The sequence below is a fragment of the Bombus impatiens genome, unplaced genomic scaffold, assembly GCF_000188095.3.
Source record: "Bombus impatiens unplaced genomic scaffold, BIMP_2.2 scf_5553, whole genome shotgun sequence".
NCBI lineage: Eukaryota > Metazoa > Arthropoda > Insecta > Hymenoptera > Apidae > Bombus > Bombus impatiens.
Genome location: NT_181971.1, coordinates 1 through 16,629, shown reverse-complemented (window position 1 = coordinate 16,629; position 16,629 = coordinate 1). Strand labels below are relative to the sequence as shown.

Sequence of the window (16,629 nt, the reverse complement as noted above, 5' to 3'; positions counted from 1 at the left end):
CCGCCGCTCAGGAGACACCCGTAGGGGACTTGCTTGTTTCAAGGTAGGCACCTGACGCCACGTTACTCTTTCTTTCTTCTTTTTCTCTTCTTCTGTAATCTCTCCGTAATCGCTCGTTGCTTCTTCCAATTATTAACTCGCCAAATAGTCTCCGTCTCGTTTATCCGCTATCATCCTCGAGCGTGATTTTCAGTTTGTTTCGCGGAAATTAAAGATCTATTTTCACGATGCATCGTGGAAGCCAGGGATAAACAAAGAATTACGATCGATACTTTGCAGCTCGCACTTATCTACCTGCTATCTTCTTCGAATTATGGTATTTCGAGGGCGATGAGCACGCTTGCGCTGTCCGATACCGTTGCGAGCAAGACGTTCCGCTCTTTTGCTCGTCTTCCTTTTATCATTTTTTACCCGACTTTTTACTCATCCTGGTATCCGGTTAGGTTTGGGTTCGGTTTGATGCCAGGTAAAGGAATTAAAAGAATTACCGAGAAGCATCGTTATTCGAAGGACAAGGGCAATCTATGCCGCGAAGTTTTTGAAGCTGCCTTTGGAAACCTGCACGCGCTTGTTCGATTCTTCGCTGAATTCATTTGAATCGGTTGAATCGGGAAATAGAAATAGGTTCATCGAGATTTCGATCTAAAGACATTCGTTTAAAGCGAACGCGCGACTTATCTTTTTCTTGATACAATAGAGTCGAGTCAGAAAGAAAGGTCCGTAGCTGAAAGAGTTTGAAAGTTTTGTTTGGATCGTAGAATCCTCGTTGACGTAGCGACACGTGGGTTGCATACAGTCGAGTAAGGCCCACTATTCACGAAGCATCGCTTCGTAGACGCGTATTAGACACGTTGATGCTAACAGTACGTTTCGATGAAACAACGGTCACTGTAAAGTAACGTGCACCTGTCCACGATACAGCGAATCGTTTTCGTCATGACGACTGACGTTAACATTGTCAACAGCGAGGCGTACGTTGCCACGCTGTAAACGAATGTAGTGATATGGGATGAAAGCATTTTCCACATCGCCTGACATTTTAACAACGAGACAAAGTGTAACTTCCTATACGCTTCGTATGACTGAACACAGAACCGGCGTAAACGTATCGTCACGTCTAATAAACTACGCTTACGCTTCTATGAAGCGACGCTTTGTGGATAGTGGACCTAACTGCTCAATTAGTAACGCATGCAACTATGTCTCGGCCGATCGAAGAACGTTGTATCGAGAGATAAAATACAGATAAGCGTTAATTATTCGAATCGATCGAGTAAATTTTTAATTACATAGGTACATAGTTTGAAGCGGTGTAGAAACATGAGCACCGAGTGTCAAGCGTCTTAATACCGTTACTAGAAAGTAGCTTCGATTGCTTGCAAGTAGAATGAACGAAAAAAAAAAAATGGTCCAGTGAAAGTGTCGCAGTAGTGTGTCGGATTCGGTTGTGTTTGCCTTTATGTAACCGAACGTGTGAACGACTCACGGTGCCCGCCGCTGTTTTGCATATTGTACGGATTTCAATGTCCGCTGCGGCACGTGCATCACGCGGATTTCTAAGTCCAAATGCTCTCGCTTCTTTGAACCGATTCAAAACATACTCGGGGCTTTATTAACATAACACGCGACCCGCGACGCAGTAAGAAAGATGGCATAGCAGCGGAAACCGATTGGATTTCAATAATTCAACTTCACCAGCTATTATCCAATCGTTATCGATCGCGATTTACATACACTTCCAGCCTATCTTTCTATCTTTCTATCTTCAGCCCAACAACATCTTTTTGCTCTATCTGCGCGAATAGGTCTAGGTCAGACAACAGTTGGGTCTAGGTCAAGTTTAAGCACGGTGTAACAGCGATTTTCACTTTCGATCTTCTTTCGTTGAATTCATTTTATTTCTCTGTCAACCGGATATTTCCTTTCTTATAGTATGCGCTATTCTGTTTTATTATCTGTTTCATGATCGTGTTAAAATAGTTATTTCGTATATCGTACGTCACGCTCCCTTTGATCTTATACGCACGAGCACGCAGATGGCTATCTGTGGCTGCTAGCGAAATTGCATTACAGTACACGAGGCGTTAGTTAATTAACAAGAGGTCGCGCAAAACCTCGCTGCTCGCGGACCGTTCTCCAACGATGTTTTCGCAATTATAGCGCGCATCGATGCCACCTTTCTGTCACTCTCGCAACAGATCCTCGATACTTGGCTACGCGAGCGTCGTTTATGCATGGAATAGAAATCGATGGAAATAAGCGTGTATTAGTGCGATAAAAACAGGAAAAAGATAATCACACGACACAGTCGACGTATCACAGGCTATAGAAATTATTTTATCGTCGATCTACTTACTACCACGAGTTTTGCGAGTTAAAACTTGGAAATCGAATTTGGATTAATCTAGAGTTCTATGTTATTCAACGTAGAAAAAAATATGACGATTCGAATGATTTATAACGGATGCCCAATAAATTATAGATTCAAACAATTTAGTCAATTACGGTTCTTTTTACGCAACCGAGAGATGACGTAGGGTCAGTTAGGTAATGAATTAACGTTTTTTCCTTTTATCGAAATGGAAAAAATCAATGACACATGACAGAGACTTGAAAGTATACATATAATAACAGAGTAATGATTTATTGATAAAGAGAAAATGTATGTATGTAGCGTATCTTGCGTCGCAACATCGTTAGAACGAGACACGTTTTGAGCACGTTTCCTACTTTTCCCCGATTGATATATCGTGACATGTAGAATCATGAAGGAGAGACGAGCACGTGTAGTCTGCATATAAACGCACATTGCGTCGAACTTGGCCAGCTTAACGGGAATGTAAAATATCTTTCTTTTTTGTTAATAGATTAAAAATTCGTATGGGATTATTCCTGTTTTAATACTTAAAGATCACTTGTTAAAATGTGCAGCTACAGATCTGTTTCTCAATTTTTTAAATGTCAAGGCTTCCTTTTTTTTTGTCACAAACTTATTGCGTCTAAAACACATTTTTTCTTCAATGACGTCCCCAAATTTTCTTACCGATTCCTTTCATTCGAATACAAAATTAGAAAATCATAAATCAGAGTAAAGTTACTTTCGTATTCGTTTGTTCCTTAAGGGAAAAAATAAAACAGCGTAGAAATGTCCTTTGTATTTGCAATAATATTCAGATTTATGAAAAGATACAAAATTTATTAATGAATACTTCTCGAACTCAGAATGATAATTTTAATAGACAGTAGTAAAACAATGCGGGGAAAAAGCATCGGCGTATTCTGTCACGAAAGTTCGCAAGGATAACTATTTTTATTTACTGATAATTATATAGGAAAGTTGTTTATATATAATATCCCTTTCCAATAACATTTTTCTTGATAATATAATTTTAATGTCCATAGTATTGCATAGGAACTCGTATAAAAACGAAACCGTATTTCAAATGCAGTTAACCTCAAAATCATAACATTAATTTTATTTTTCCAACTGATCAGGAATGCATAACTTTTTTTTACTCAAAATCTAACAAAGATAACTTTTCGTATCATGTACGCACATTTCTTTATAACTAAGTTTACTTGATTCTCTAATTCTTATAATACACTCTGCAAACATACTTCAATACATAATATAATAGTGAAATTAATAAAAATTCCCATTGTCTATAACGTAAATACTATTGTGATTACATATATTATCATTACATTATATTGACTGATATATCAAATATTACAGTGAATGAACAAGAGAAGATGCCTGGCCACCGTCAGCCTAAGTCCCTAGAGAGACTTAGTTTGGGACGTGTGTGTCAACAACTCGACGGGACGTGCCGCAGGCTGCAGGTGCTTTCACAAGAATCATCTGCTGCACAAGTATTGGCATACGCAAAGCAGACCATTAGACCTTACTACATAAATGCCTTGCCAGCACGTTTGAGGTCTCAAGTTATCGAAGAAACTTCAAAAATGTTATATGGGCCTGCATCAGATGGATCAACTTTAATTTCTGGCCCAGCTCCTTTATACTTATTAGCCCTTCTTCTTGGACACGATATAAAACAGTTAAAAGTGAATCTCTGCTGTTATTATGGATGCAGCCATCAGACATCGTTACTAAAGCTACTTGCATCAGAAGGAATTGGACTTGAATCTTTAGAGCTGGCTCGTTCAGCTTTATTAAGATTGGACTGCAAATTATTAAGATGTGCTCTCTTAAATATGAAGAATCTGATGAGTTTAACTTTACGTAATATAGCCAGTGATGTAGTGCTTCAAGTAGTGGGAAAAGCTTGTCCAAAACTTGTACACCTGGATGTAGCTTGTTCCAGACAAGTAACAGATGTAGGATTGAAGCAATTACTGTTACAAGTAGAACTTAGAGACAAGGTGCCCCATACTGCGATGCAAGAACCTACTAGTTGGTCCCGTTTAAAAACATTGCTTTCAAAATTGAAAATGAGAAATTCTAAATCAGAGAAAAAGGAGAAGCAAGGAGTACTTTTGGAATACTATGAAAGCAGAAACTTTCTCTGTGATACGCTCAGAGTACTTAACGTCGCTAACACTGGTGTAACTAGTACAGGAGTACTTCTGGCTTTGGTACATGTTCCACAGTTGGAATCTCTAGCAGAATATAGCCATATGGGAAGAGTAGTGGAAATTATGAACAAAGGACTCATTGGATTTAAAACTCCATTTAGTCTAACTCAAGCAAGAAGTTGCAGAACAACACCAGTTCGTTTAGAACTTTTAGCACAGGCATGCCCAAGAGTTGAAAAATTACATATTTCAGAGCCTCATCATCCTCCTGAGGCTTTGAGATTATTTCCCTATGTCACTTCCTTGAGCGTGCACAGTATACCATCTCAAAGAGAATGGTTGGATGGTTTTTACGATTATCTTCGCACTAACGGTCACAATCTACGCGAACTTAATTTGAGAATAACGCAAAACGAAAATCCTATTCAAGTTGATTTAAAAGAAGTTTTTAGTAATTGTTCTAATCTTAGAACGTTTACTAATGATGGATCAAACATAATTTGGACAGAAGGTGCCGATCCTCCTCCACTGAGATATTTGAAGAAAATTCAATTAGGCCGTATAGTAAGTGCTGTTGCTATTACAAAACTTCTTTCATTAGCACCAGAGTTAACAGCACTACATGTTCATAGTTGTTTTGATCTCACTAATGAACACTTGGAAAAGTTATTAAGTATATCGAACAAACACAAAAATCCAAGAAAGTCTGATAAGTGTGAAAATAGTTTAGTACAAAACCTAACGTGTTTTTACATATACGAGGCCAGTAAGGTATCTGCAACTACTGTACTGAATATGTTTAAAAGCTGTAAAAGACTGAGAAAGATTGGAAACTTGGCAAATTGGGGTTTGGATTGTGAAGGTGTAAGGATGTTAAGAACAACATTAACTCGCGCAAATTTGGACGTGGATTTATGTCCAGGAGCTCATTGGTTTTGTGGTAATTGTATCCAATAACAGATTTTTTCAAACTTCTATGTAACAAAAACAGCTTTTTAAAAATCCTGTCCATGACATAATCGGCTGCTGTTTAAATCTGTTATACTTTAATAGACTGTAAAATTGTCAGTATTAAAAATAATGTTAATAAATATAAGAAAATTTATATTTGGATAAACGCAAAGATACGTTTATTATGTAATTAAACAAATATAAACATAATCGCAACTGGTAACAGTAATTGGTCGTCTTAGCATCTTATAACAAATATATTTTTGCTGCGTTTAATAAATTCAGATTTGATTTTGTATGATTATATACTTTGTTACGATTATAAATACTAAAATAATATTCAACAATAACATACTAAATATTAAATAAAAAAACTATATTACTATCTCACGTTGCAGTAACTTACTTTATAGCAATAAGATTAACAAATAAATCAAAATATATGATATGAAATATATGATTTCTTATACTATAAAATATAACTATATTATGTATTGAGTTAAAAAAGTTCCGTTAAAGAAAGTAATGCCAGTAAATAAGTGACATGATAAAATATATAAAAAATAAATAAATAAATAAAATGTATTTGTCTTAAGTATAAGTTGTACTACTACTACTTTCGAATCGTATATTAATAATTACATAAAAATTTCGAAAAGAAAAAAGAGAAAAATTGATTTGTGTTGAATGATCCGATATAGTTCGAACTTAGTACATACGTATCAAATTGCAATAAAACATTTTTGACAAAAACATTTCGATTATCTTTACTTACCTCTGTTAAACCGTGTGATTGCAGCAAGAGATTAATGAGTTTAGTGTCCGTTTGAAAAATTTTGTAGGTCATATGCAATTTCTTCGCGGGTGGTTCTTCCGGGGAACTTGCTAATGCAGAGCATCTAAAGAATAATAAAAAAATAACATACATTATATATTCTGCGACAAATATTACATATTACATACAAAAAATGCAATATAAAGAGATTTTTTACTCACTTGAAACGCAAAATAGACTTGTTACCACTTGGTCCACTTAATAACCATTCGTTGTGTTGCGGAATTGCGTCTTTCGTTGTGCTGCAAAGTATTTCACAAGCTATTGTACACAGCGTAACTTAACAAATGTACTCCGTTTAGCAATTTAGCGCGCGATAATCAAAATATTTGAAAGGGCGGATACTGGAACTCGCAAAAATTTCGTTCTTGCAATGCAGCGCCATCAAAGTTATCGGATGTCGGTAAAAAAGAAACCATATGATCTACATATATATTTCAATACGCTTGAAATTTTTCATATTCCAATCTGATTTTCCGCAAACTATATTAATGGATATTTTAATACGTTCTTTCGCAATTATTTATTTCATTCGAAAATAATTCGCTCTTATTTAAAGATATTTAATCATTATACATGATGTTTTGAAAAAAATTTACGTCTTTTTTAATAAAACGAAATTTGAGCATTTAGGTAACTTACCTTTCCATCGTTTCCAATTTGTGCGGCTTATGTACAAGAGGCTCCAAGGTCTCCTCGCTGCTGTTCGATAATTGTGACATACCGGAAAGACTGGAAGATGACATTAATTCTTTCGGTCGTTTCCCTTCCAGTTTTCCAGTGGTATTGGTCTTCATTTGAGACAGCATAATTTATCTGCAATGTTACAATAACGATCTGTTTCATTCTCAATCGTAAACTTGGCGAGGGTAAAATTGAATAGAAAACTTTCTCGACGACGCGTCGCAGCGGATAATGTCAGTCTCGTTAGTGACATGTAAAAAGATAACGTGTTTAGCGTTAACGATAGAGCACTAGCGTAGCCATAGTTTGCGGTTTTCTCATTGTTTCGTTCAGGGGGATTTGCAAACGCGTTACCACCGCGTATTGACAGAAACGTCGATAACTTGCATCGAAACGAGTACGAAAGCCAACGGGACAAACTTTTACGGTCTGGCGTTAGCTAACATTCAATAAGTCGGCGGAATAAATAGACATACGAGTCGAAAGGGCGACTGTGGTGCACATAGAAGTATAAATAGTTTATTCACCTTATTCTGTAAGATTTATCGGAGGAATAAGCTTATCGTACGAAATAGGCTCGTGCAGGCTGATCCTAACGCGACAACGTGAAAGATTGTTCTTTAGTATGTAGGCTGTCACGCGAATTTTATATATTTTGCCCCGAGAGTCACAACAGATCGAGATATGCTGCAGCATAACGTTCTATAGGATATTATAGATATTATGTTTGCGCGCTTTTTTCTTGACAATGTTATCCATGTCATTCACATTGTTCAGAATTTGTTAATCTATTTAGTTTCTTTTTATCATTCTGGAAAATTTAGTAACGTACGTCACCTATAACCGCCGTGGCAGTAGACAAGTTAATAAAGAATTACGCATATTATATCGATCCGTGTATAGTTACGTGCTTATAGACAAACGATCGATTTTTCAGTGCTGCGTTATCCTGCATTTTGCTCTTCTGCCGCTGGAATGTTAATGGGCAACAAATATAACCGCGACGTGGTTGCACCTTGAATCTTGCCAGACTTACTAAGTTTATATAGGTAATCGGATCAAGGTGCGCTATGAAAGAAAATTAAAAATTAAACGACTCGAGCGTATTCGACGTTGCGACTATTTGGCAAGTTGCATGACTTGGATGTTATTCTCGTAATTACGCCACGGAAATAACTTGTGTTCGAAGACCACGTCGAAGATATTCTAAATAGCATTGACGTTACATGTCTGAAATGTCGAACGCCACATCGACCGGTCCGATTGATCTTTCTTCGAATATAAAATACGTCCATCGTTTTATAAACGAGCTTGTTTATTATTTAACGAGCCGAGATGTTTCTTTGAATAACTCCCGCCTCTTTGCTTCTCTTCATTCTACTTCTCCGAACAGTCTGTAGCACAATGATGCAAGAACGTTCAAAATCGCTTTATTATGCGACCGCGACCTTGAGGAATCTCGAGTTTGCGAGTCGTTGAACTCGTTTCGAAACCGGTTGCAATTACGCCGGATAAAAAATGTAAATGAGATAAAAAATGAAATTATTCTTAAAATCTTCTCTACTACGCTCTATATTAAATTATTTTTTTTTTTAGCAAGTTTTAGTTATTTCCAACTTTTTTTTTATTTTTGCGCTTTAGAAATCTCTATAAGGATTCCATAATGCAGCAAAAAAGAAAAAAGATAATAGTATTGTAAAAAGGGCGTTATCGTTAAATAGATATTTTTCAAATATGTACAGTGTACACGTTTGTTTCGTGCATTACGTACGCATGATATGTAGCCATTAGAAGCACGCACGTACTCGTAGGTGCTTACCGAAAAAAGCAGAATTTATCGTGTGGTTACGGTACCCCTTGCTATTAACCGGAATGAAAAGCAGGTGACAGAGGAATGGCCGGTGCATGAGTCACTATCATGATTTTCGTGATCGTTGTGATATGCATAACAACGAGGGCGGAGTTATATTCGTATGCAGGTTCGTTTATTTCGTTCAAATTAACAGAGATCGTTTACATAAGAGCATTCCCGCGTTTGCTTACTTTTGACAAAATCGATATGATTATGAAATTCGATTTCAATCGTTATAACCCGAATTAAATTGAATTTTTTCAATCTTTATCCTCAGACTCTCTAACTTCAGATTCCATAGAAATATGGCAAATGTACTACACATGCAATCTCCGATTCGTCATGTAGAAGCAAAATCAGCAGTAAAAAGAGCCAGAAGATTTGTCGATTCGTTGCCAAAAGTTCACTTGTCGCGTGGCAAGTGCAACGAACGCGAGAGAAAAAAGGAAATGTGATATTTGCAGCCAAGAGTTCGATAAGTGTCGAACAACAGCAAATATCGTTCAACGAGGACAAAACAAAAGCGTCGGGCTGGATTTGACAGATGTCAAAATTTCTAGTCTTTTCACACGACATCTTTAACGCGGTAACACTCGTGCGGCAAAAATTAGCAATAAACGAAGACCATCGATCATCGAGCCCAGAGAAATTATTCACGACATCCTATCGAGAGACAATGTGAGAACACGCGCGCGTACCAATGCCAGAGATGGAAACGCAACGAGAATGGACGAACTTGCAATTACTCCAGAGCCCATTAGGAAGCGTGCCAGAATTGGTAACAAGTGCGATGCGCAGACTGTGGTTCCGACATCGTTTTCGATCGCAAGAATCTCATCCTTACCGGTCGAAATCATCTTGCAAATATTCTCCTATCTCTCCTGCAAGGAGCTTTACGCCGTTAGTCAAGTGTCCGTGCTCTTCAACCGGCTCGCTTACGACCCGTTTCTATGGCGAACTTACGAGGTACGATAATCGACCTAATCCTTTCTAAACACAGCAATATATAAGCTACGTTGGTATATACATATAGACGGCCGCGTTAACGCTATAACGAGGAACTGAATAATCTAACCATAAAAATAAAAGTGCAATAAGTAAAAGTGTAGATCTCTTCTAGATAGCTTAGTCTCTTTCAATGCTAGTACTCCATGCAATTATACGTATATGTGTATGTATTATTTATTGCAGCTTAGGTTATCATTTATTATAATTTGTCAACTATACGCTGTATATTGCTGGCTGGTTTACGCTTTCTTCTATCTTATTTTTATTTCTTTCCTATCCTCAAAGACTAATTAGCTTAAGTTCATACAGCTAATTGAGTTTACATTTACCTATATGCTTAATCTTACGTTTACTTTATTAAATTTACGTTCACTTAGCTTATATAACTAATAGTGGACACGTATGTTATGGAACATTTATCTGCAGAATGCTTATTTACTATACCTACTTCTTGTATTTATTAAGAATATTATGAAGTAATAACCATCTGTGTGTGACTCATACATTATATCACTTAGATTTGCATCTATTTGATACTATACGTGTATGTAAGCAAACGTGTGTCCAGTGTTATTCTGTGCCCCTGAATTTATTTCACTCATTTCTGTAGAATGCTCTTAATTTCATTGTTTCTTGTGTGCAGTAAAATAGTCTTCTGGTATCATCTTCACTTTGTACTGCCAATATCTCTTCCACTGTTTCTTTTTCTTATAAATGCACTGCTCTTATTTGTTCATACAAAGGGCATTCTAATAATATTTGCTCTATGTTTTATGCTTTGTCCCTGTTGCACAATGTGCATATTTCCTGCTTCTTTATTGTTTGATTGTATTCTCTTCTTCTTTGTGTGATATATTTTCTTTCACAGTTATCGGTTCCCTGTACTTCCAATAGTTCCCTATTGTGTGATATGTATTCTTTAGTATCCTGATTTAGTAAAAAAAAAAATTCGCGTTTCTATCCCTTCAGATATCTTCTTATCCATTTTTAGACACTTCATCCCTAAAAAGCGCGGGACACAGAAGAAGTTTAAGGAAGGCGAGAAGGTTAAAAGTCGGAGAGTCCACCAAGAGAAACCTACGAATGGAAAGAAGCATTTGTTCGATTTCTGTTTTTTATTCTTAGATCTCTATCTTTATTCCCAGGTGACAAGCAACGAACAAGACACGGCCGAGGTGATCAAGGAGCTGAAGAGGATGCCGCTGCTGAAGAAGTTCAGCATAAGCGTGAGACCAGATTGCGACGAGATCCTGCGGCAACTCTCGCTGACGAACAAAAACTTGGAGGAACTGCACATTTCTAATTGCACAGGTTCTATTCGGTCTATGCATCGTCGTCAGCTTTTCTCTCCTAATTAAGTTTCTTTCTCCTTTCTTCCTCCGACGTGGTCTAGTATTGACAGAGCTGGGAAGAGACAGAGAACCTTTGGCTCGAGTTCAAAAAACTCTGCCCGACTGAAATCTTTTTACCTCGTTTTTCATCCCTTTTCGTCTTCCTGCTTCTCGATTTTCCCTCTTCTTTCTTCTCGTTTCTCCTCAAATATGCCGAGTCCGCCGTTCTAAAAAACGGCAAACATGATAAAAGAGAAATATACGAACGTAAAATGGAATCAAGGAGAGAGAGAGAAAATAGTTTGGCCACTCGTCAAACAAGAAACAGAACGCGGTCCTCTGTTGTTACCATTTCTCCTAATGGCGCATCACTTCTTCGGTCTTCTTTCGCCGCGTTTCTCTCTGCGAAACTTTGCTTTCGTACCTCTTTTGTCGTGCATTTCGTTGGCCCTTTTTATACGTTTTCGTGCGCCAACAATGCCGCCACGCAGTCACAAAGGGGCAGAAAATTTCTATCGATTTGCGGGCTCTGCTCGTGTATGATTCACGGATAGGATGCGCCGTTTGACCTGGCAACCGTGTTTACCACGGCTTTGACGTAATTAGTATTCCGAACACGTTCCGTTGCATTGGCCTGCAGTACAGGAAAAAGGACGAACTCGAAACTATCATTTAAATCACACTCTTCCATTTTTTTCCTCCATCGAGGCGCGTTAAATTGCCCCGATCAATAAGGAGCGATTGACTCGAAGTCATCATTATCGGAAGATCTGCATGAATTCCTCTCACGAGCGAAGCAACGCAGAATGCAATTCACGTTTTTCGCAATCAGTTTCATTCGACATTCCATCCACTACCACCACCACACCGGTCGTATTTTATTTGCGATACTGCGACGATAAGTTTCTAGGCAACAACATAAACGCGACAGTATTTGCATTCAATTTTAATGGTTAACGATGCCGGGTGCGAAAATACAGCCAGTTCGTTTTGCATACATCTCCATACTGACGTACGAACAAACGAACGAACGAACAACTTCCGCGAGAAAATTAGCAGAAAAAATGCACAGTGGAGTACTTTATCCAAGGAGGTTGATAAAAGTCTATCTATAGGTAATAGAACATACTTATTTCATAGAATTTCTTCTAATTCCCTCTATTCTCTATTTTACGAGAGCTCTACATCGTATAAAACACAGAATCCAAATTAAAATAAAGGAATTTCGATCAGCTAACATAAGTTAAACTCGTATAGATCAATTACGGTCTAACAGTACCAATTGAGGATTAATGATGTTCACTGTACATCGTACGATAGCTACGACAAAAAAGAATTCGTCCGGTTATCAAAATCGCGATAGCGTCGCTATCTCTGAACCGATGATAGAGTAAGAGAAATATTCTGCTGCAGGTTCCACGTCGAAATTGTACCTACGCTCGGGATACCTGATCCGCATACTGGAGAGGTGCCGTAATTTGCACACGATCAATATACTAGGCAGCAGATTCCGCGGCCAGAAGTTCTATCAACTGTTGGGCGACATGGGGCCGCAGCTGAGGTCTGTCTACGCGCCAGCCACGAAATCCCAATTCTACACGTTCATCAAGTTCGCGAAACAGATCAGCGAGACCGATCGCTTGACAATCGCCTCCATGTTCTACATCAACACGAAAAGTTGGGCGCCCTTGTACTACTTTGTCACGAAAGGAGCGGATCGGGTTTGCACGGCTCTGATCAGCTATCTTCACAACGACATCCTGCTGAGCGACGCGAATCGATCGATTCATAAACTCTCTATCACCGAGCGTAGAAACACCTGACTAACAAGAATAGTTTTAGATCGAATCTATCGTTCTGTGCCACGAATCGTACGTTCGAGCAACGATACACAATGGAACGATAAAGATACGATAAAGTGAGAGAACACGTACACGTGATTTTGCGATATTCGGCAGCGAATATAATAAGCGTCATGTCGTTGTATCGTACAAATACATGTGTACATAAATGTGTACCCTTGTGTTCTGTTTTTATACATTTTCTTTCACTTTAATCGTTCTTACGATCTAGAGCTGCAGAGTAATCACGAGGCGATCTATGTGGGTCGATCCGTACGCGAATGCTAGCCGACACGAGTGCAAGCTTCCGTGAGCTTTAAACGGGAAATCAAATGGAAAGCCTGGGGCGGTAATACGAGGCTAATGAGTTCTGAATGACGGGCTAGACGTTTTGTCAATAATAACACGACCCGCTTGATTCCAACCGATTTACAACGAAAGCAAAGTAAAAATTCAGGTGAACGCGTCACGCGAGAAAAAAAAAGAGAACTCCCTCGACGATGCTTCTCTCGGGGAAAGAACAACTCGTCGCTAATAAATCTCGACAGATCGAATGACTGCCTGGCTGAATGAACGACTCCCAAGCGAAGGAAAAAATATTCCGTTCTCGTTCAGGCGTGTTTCTATAGTTGCGAGTCTATTCAATTAAGTGGATTGTTAACGGCGCGAGAAGCTCGATTAATGGGCGTCGTTAATCTCAATTTTCGACGGCTAATTAAAATCAAACTTTGGCGAAATTCGCGAGACACGCGATCGACCACGGCCATCTCGTCGATCGATTTTCATTACGCAAACGGGATAACAAGTTCCGCTAAAATGTTGGCGATCTTGGTTCGTCGACCCGGACGCTTCCTGTTCTATAATCATTTGCATAGAGCCAGCTAGCATGTCCGCTAATAGTCACGGTTTATCGGACGAGTGTTCGCGCGTTCGACAATAATATTTTACAGGTAATTTGCGGATGTTCCGGCACGTTTTCACGACGCGAGCTAGGAAACACGCGGCTCCTGCGGGTAGCAATTTCTTAACAATAACGACCGTGAACGTAGACTTCCGTTTATTAACAGCAACCAGCCGAGCTATTTTTGTAAACTCAACTTACGCCGACGAACGATTAAATGTCCCATTATTATACGATTTTTTTGTTTCCTCGAGCGAGAGAATGATTCGCGAAACAAGAATTCTTTTGAATATTTTTGTTTCCATATCCTGTATCTGGGTCGAAGTTAATTTTCTGCTTTCTTTCTTAATTTAATTTCCATTGAACTACGGTCGTCTTGCTCTGTAATTTGCTAAGTAACGATATTAGTGAATTGGTAAACGACAAACTATGTATATAGGTTACGCCGCACTTCTGTTGCTCGATTCTACGTCCAATTTAATAAGAACGCTTAGCTATATCTCTGTCTCAGTAAAAGTAAACGTTAATATTCTATTAGCAAAAATAACTCGCTTATTATTAGTAATTGCAAGGTATCAAAAAATCTGATACTACTCTTATTCGTGGTTCTAATGTAAAATTTCCTCTTGAATGGGCAAACGGTCCGGAGGGAAGCGAGAGGGCCGAGTGCCTTGTCGAAAGAGAGAAAAAAAGAAACAGCTCGTAGCGTAAAATTATTTTTGTACGATCGTGCGCAATAAATCGGTCTCATTGTGAAACGCGGTATATTCCGAGGAAAAGCACGTAACAACTGACCAGCTAAATGAACTGCGGTTGAGTCTTAATCCGCCTTGCACTTGCCGTTAACGCTTGCCTCGCATTCAGAAACGAGAACAAAGAAAAGGCAGACGTATCGATTGGGCTTGTTTTCGATTTCCGGCGTGCACACGGGAACGCGAATGGCACGCGTATTGTTCGCATACAGAGGATCGCGGATCAGGAAGTGGTTTCGTTCGTTAAAACGCATACGACTTTCCTTGACTTTTCTCCGGCTATTCACGCAACCGTGCACGCATCGAAATCGTTAACGAGCCGCGAACAGTTATGAACAGCCGATGTTTACGTAAGTCGGAGCACGCGGAATCCTCCGTTTCGTTTCGCAGCAAAAAGAAGATCCAGCCGGCGAAACGAACGTGAAAATTCGAATTATCACGAAACACGCTAACAGTCAATTAGAAATTCTAATCCGCCGCTCTTATATTTATTAAATGATAAAATAAGCCACGAAAGTTTGCAATAGATAATACGACGTACGCGTGTGTGATGCGGCTATTGTACGCGCGTGTACGTATCTTTGCTCGTACGGTAGTTGATACGAGACTGCCAGAATGCGATATTACCGTGTATCATATCAATGGTCATCGATAACAGATCTCAATATCGTTTCGAATGATCGTGATACGATTAATTACTCCTCTTTTTTCGTACAAAGATACTAATTCTCGTTTGCCCATACGACGATTAAAGTGTGCTAGTATTATAAGTTAAATTATGTCACAATAAAGACGTGCCTTCGAAGAGACGTTTATTCGTACCTTTTCTTCCTTCCATCCATCGAGCTTATGTGCAAATTTTAAGCCAGACCTTTCGAAGCCTGCTGTGGCCTTGAGGTTATTTATTATGTTCGGTACTTTGAATATCCTATCTCTACTCGACCTATGGTAGAAATCTCTGTATAATACATACCCCGTTAATCTGACGGTCTTTTTCATTCGAAGGTCCTTGCGCTCCAATAAATTCGGATCGGCCAAGATCCGCAGTGCCACCTTTTCGGATAAAGTAAATAAGGGAGGAAGTGTAGGTCGAGCGTAGCGCACTTTCCAACATTCGAATCGATAAAGGCGTGACCCAAAAATGTACCTTCCCGAAGGAAAATGGGTAACGCGTGTTTAAACGTTGGACGAATGACGCAATTAGCGAGTAATTAAATTGCAAGGTGCGAGTTCCTACTTTACTTGGTAACGAGCGCGGTAACACCGAGGGCAGACACGCCTGTCCAACGTACGAGTCAAAATGAACGTGGAAAGTGGAGCTTGCGTTTGACATTAGTAGGAAATCTACGTCATTTTTCTGTACCGCGTCTGAATTATGCGAAAAGAAAAAAAACGAGTTTTGCATGTTTTCGCAGCATAGCCTTTCGGTTTCGCCGTTTGCCAGGTCTGCAGTGCGCCTTGGCTGCTCGACGAAAGCTTGTCGGTTCAACTGGGGAAAAAGTAAGCCGCGCCGAGATACGGTAACCTTCGCCATATAACGACATCTGGAATTAACCCTTTCGAAATTAACGGGACTACGTCCCAAGGTAACTTTCGCGAAGATACGTGTACACTACCGTTCAAAAGTATCCGGACGCCTACCTTTGACAAGATGTGTTTTAATTGCAAATACGAAGGATACAAATATTTTCGCAATAAAACGCTTATCACGCGACTAAGCTGATTTTCAAAAGCTAATACGTGATAATAAAAATACGTCTGTAATCGTGGAATCTTGTAGGACTATTGGGTCGCCCGGAAAGTTCGTTCCGATTTATATGGGGGTCATCCCATAAGTTCGTGCCGACTTTTGTGTATACATCTCGTGTGTTGAATTATAAACATACGACGATAAGGGATCAATGCACTTGAGCTTAGCTGATCGAGAACAGGCTA

General features: G+C 39.0%; 3 protein-coding genes across 6 annotated transcripts; 2 read left to right on the top strand and 1 right to left on the bottom strand.

Moving 5' to 3' along the window:
* LOC100741803 lies at positions 1–6,047 on the top strand. Of its 4 annotated transcripts, none has more exons than XM_003494897.3 (2): positions 1–43; positions 3,737–6,047. In XM_003494897.3, the coding sequence occupies exon 2, from the start codon at positions 3,754–3,756 to the stop codon at positions 5,494–5,496; it is 1,743 nt and encodes a 580-aa protein (XP_003494945.1). In that variant the 5' UTR covers positions 1–43; positions 3,737–3,753; the 3' UTR covers positions 5,497–6,047. The 4 variants fall into 4 exon arrangements, with proteins under 4 accessions (XP_003494945.1, XP_012249213.1, XP_012249214.1 ...); XM_012393790.3 differs by lacking the exon at positions 1–43 and adding an exon at positions 1,446–2,822; XM_012393791.3 differs by lacking the exon at positions 1–43 and adding an exon at positions 3,216–3,332.
* A 41-nt stretch (positions 6,048–6,088) lies between these two features.
* On the bottom strand, positions 6,089–7,141 carry LOC105682047. The gene is made up of 3 exons (XM_012393792.3): positions 6,968–7,141; positions 6,487–6,567; positions 6,089–6,389 (listed from the first exon to the last, which is right to left on the bottom strand). Exons 1-3 carry the CDS (start codon positions 7,132–7,134, stop codon positions 6,122–6,124), a joined length of 516 nt encoding a protein of 171 aa, XP_012249215.1. The 5' UTR covers positions 7,135–7,141; the 3' UTR covers positions 6,089–6,121.
* A 4-nt stretch (positions 7,142–7,145) lies between these two features.
* LOC105682046 lies at positions 7,146–15,501 on the top strand. Its single transcript, XM_024372261.2, has 3 exons — positions 7,146–9,827; positions 11,015–11,180; positions 12,614–15,501. Exons 1-3 carry the CDS (start codon positions 9,588–9,590, stop codon positions 13,021–13,023), a joined length of 816 nt encoding a protein of 271 aa, XP_024228029.1. The 5' UTR covers positions 7,146–9,587; the 3' UTR covers positions 13,024–15,501.
* The last annotated feature ends 1,128 nt before the right edge of the window (positions 15,502–16,629 follow it).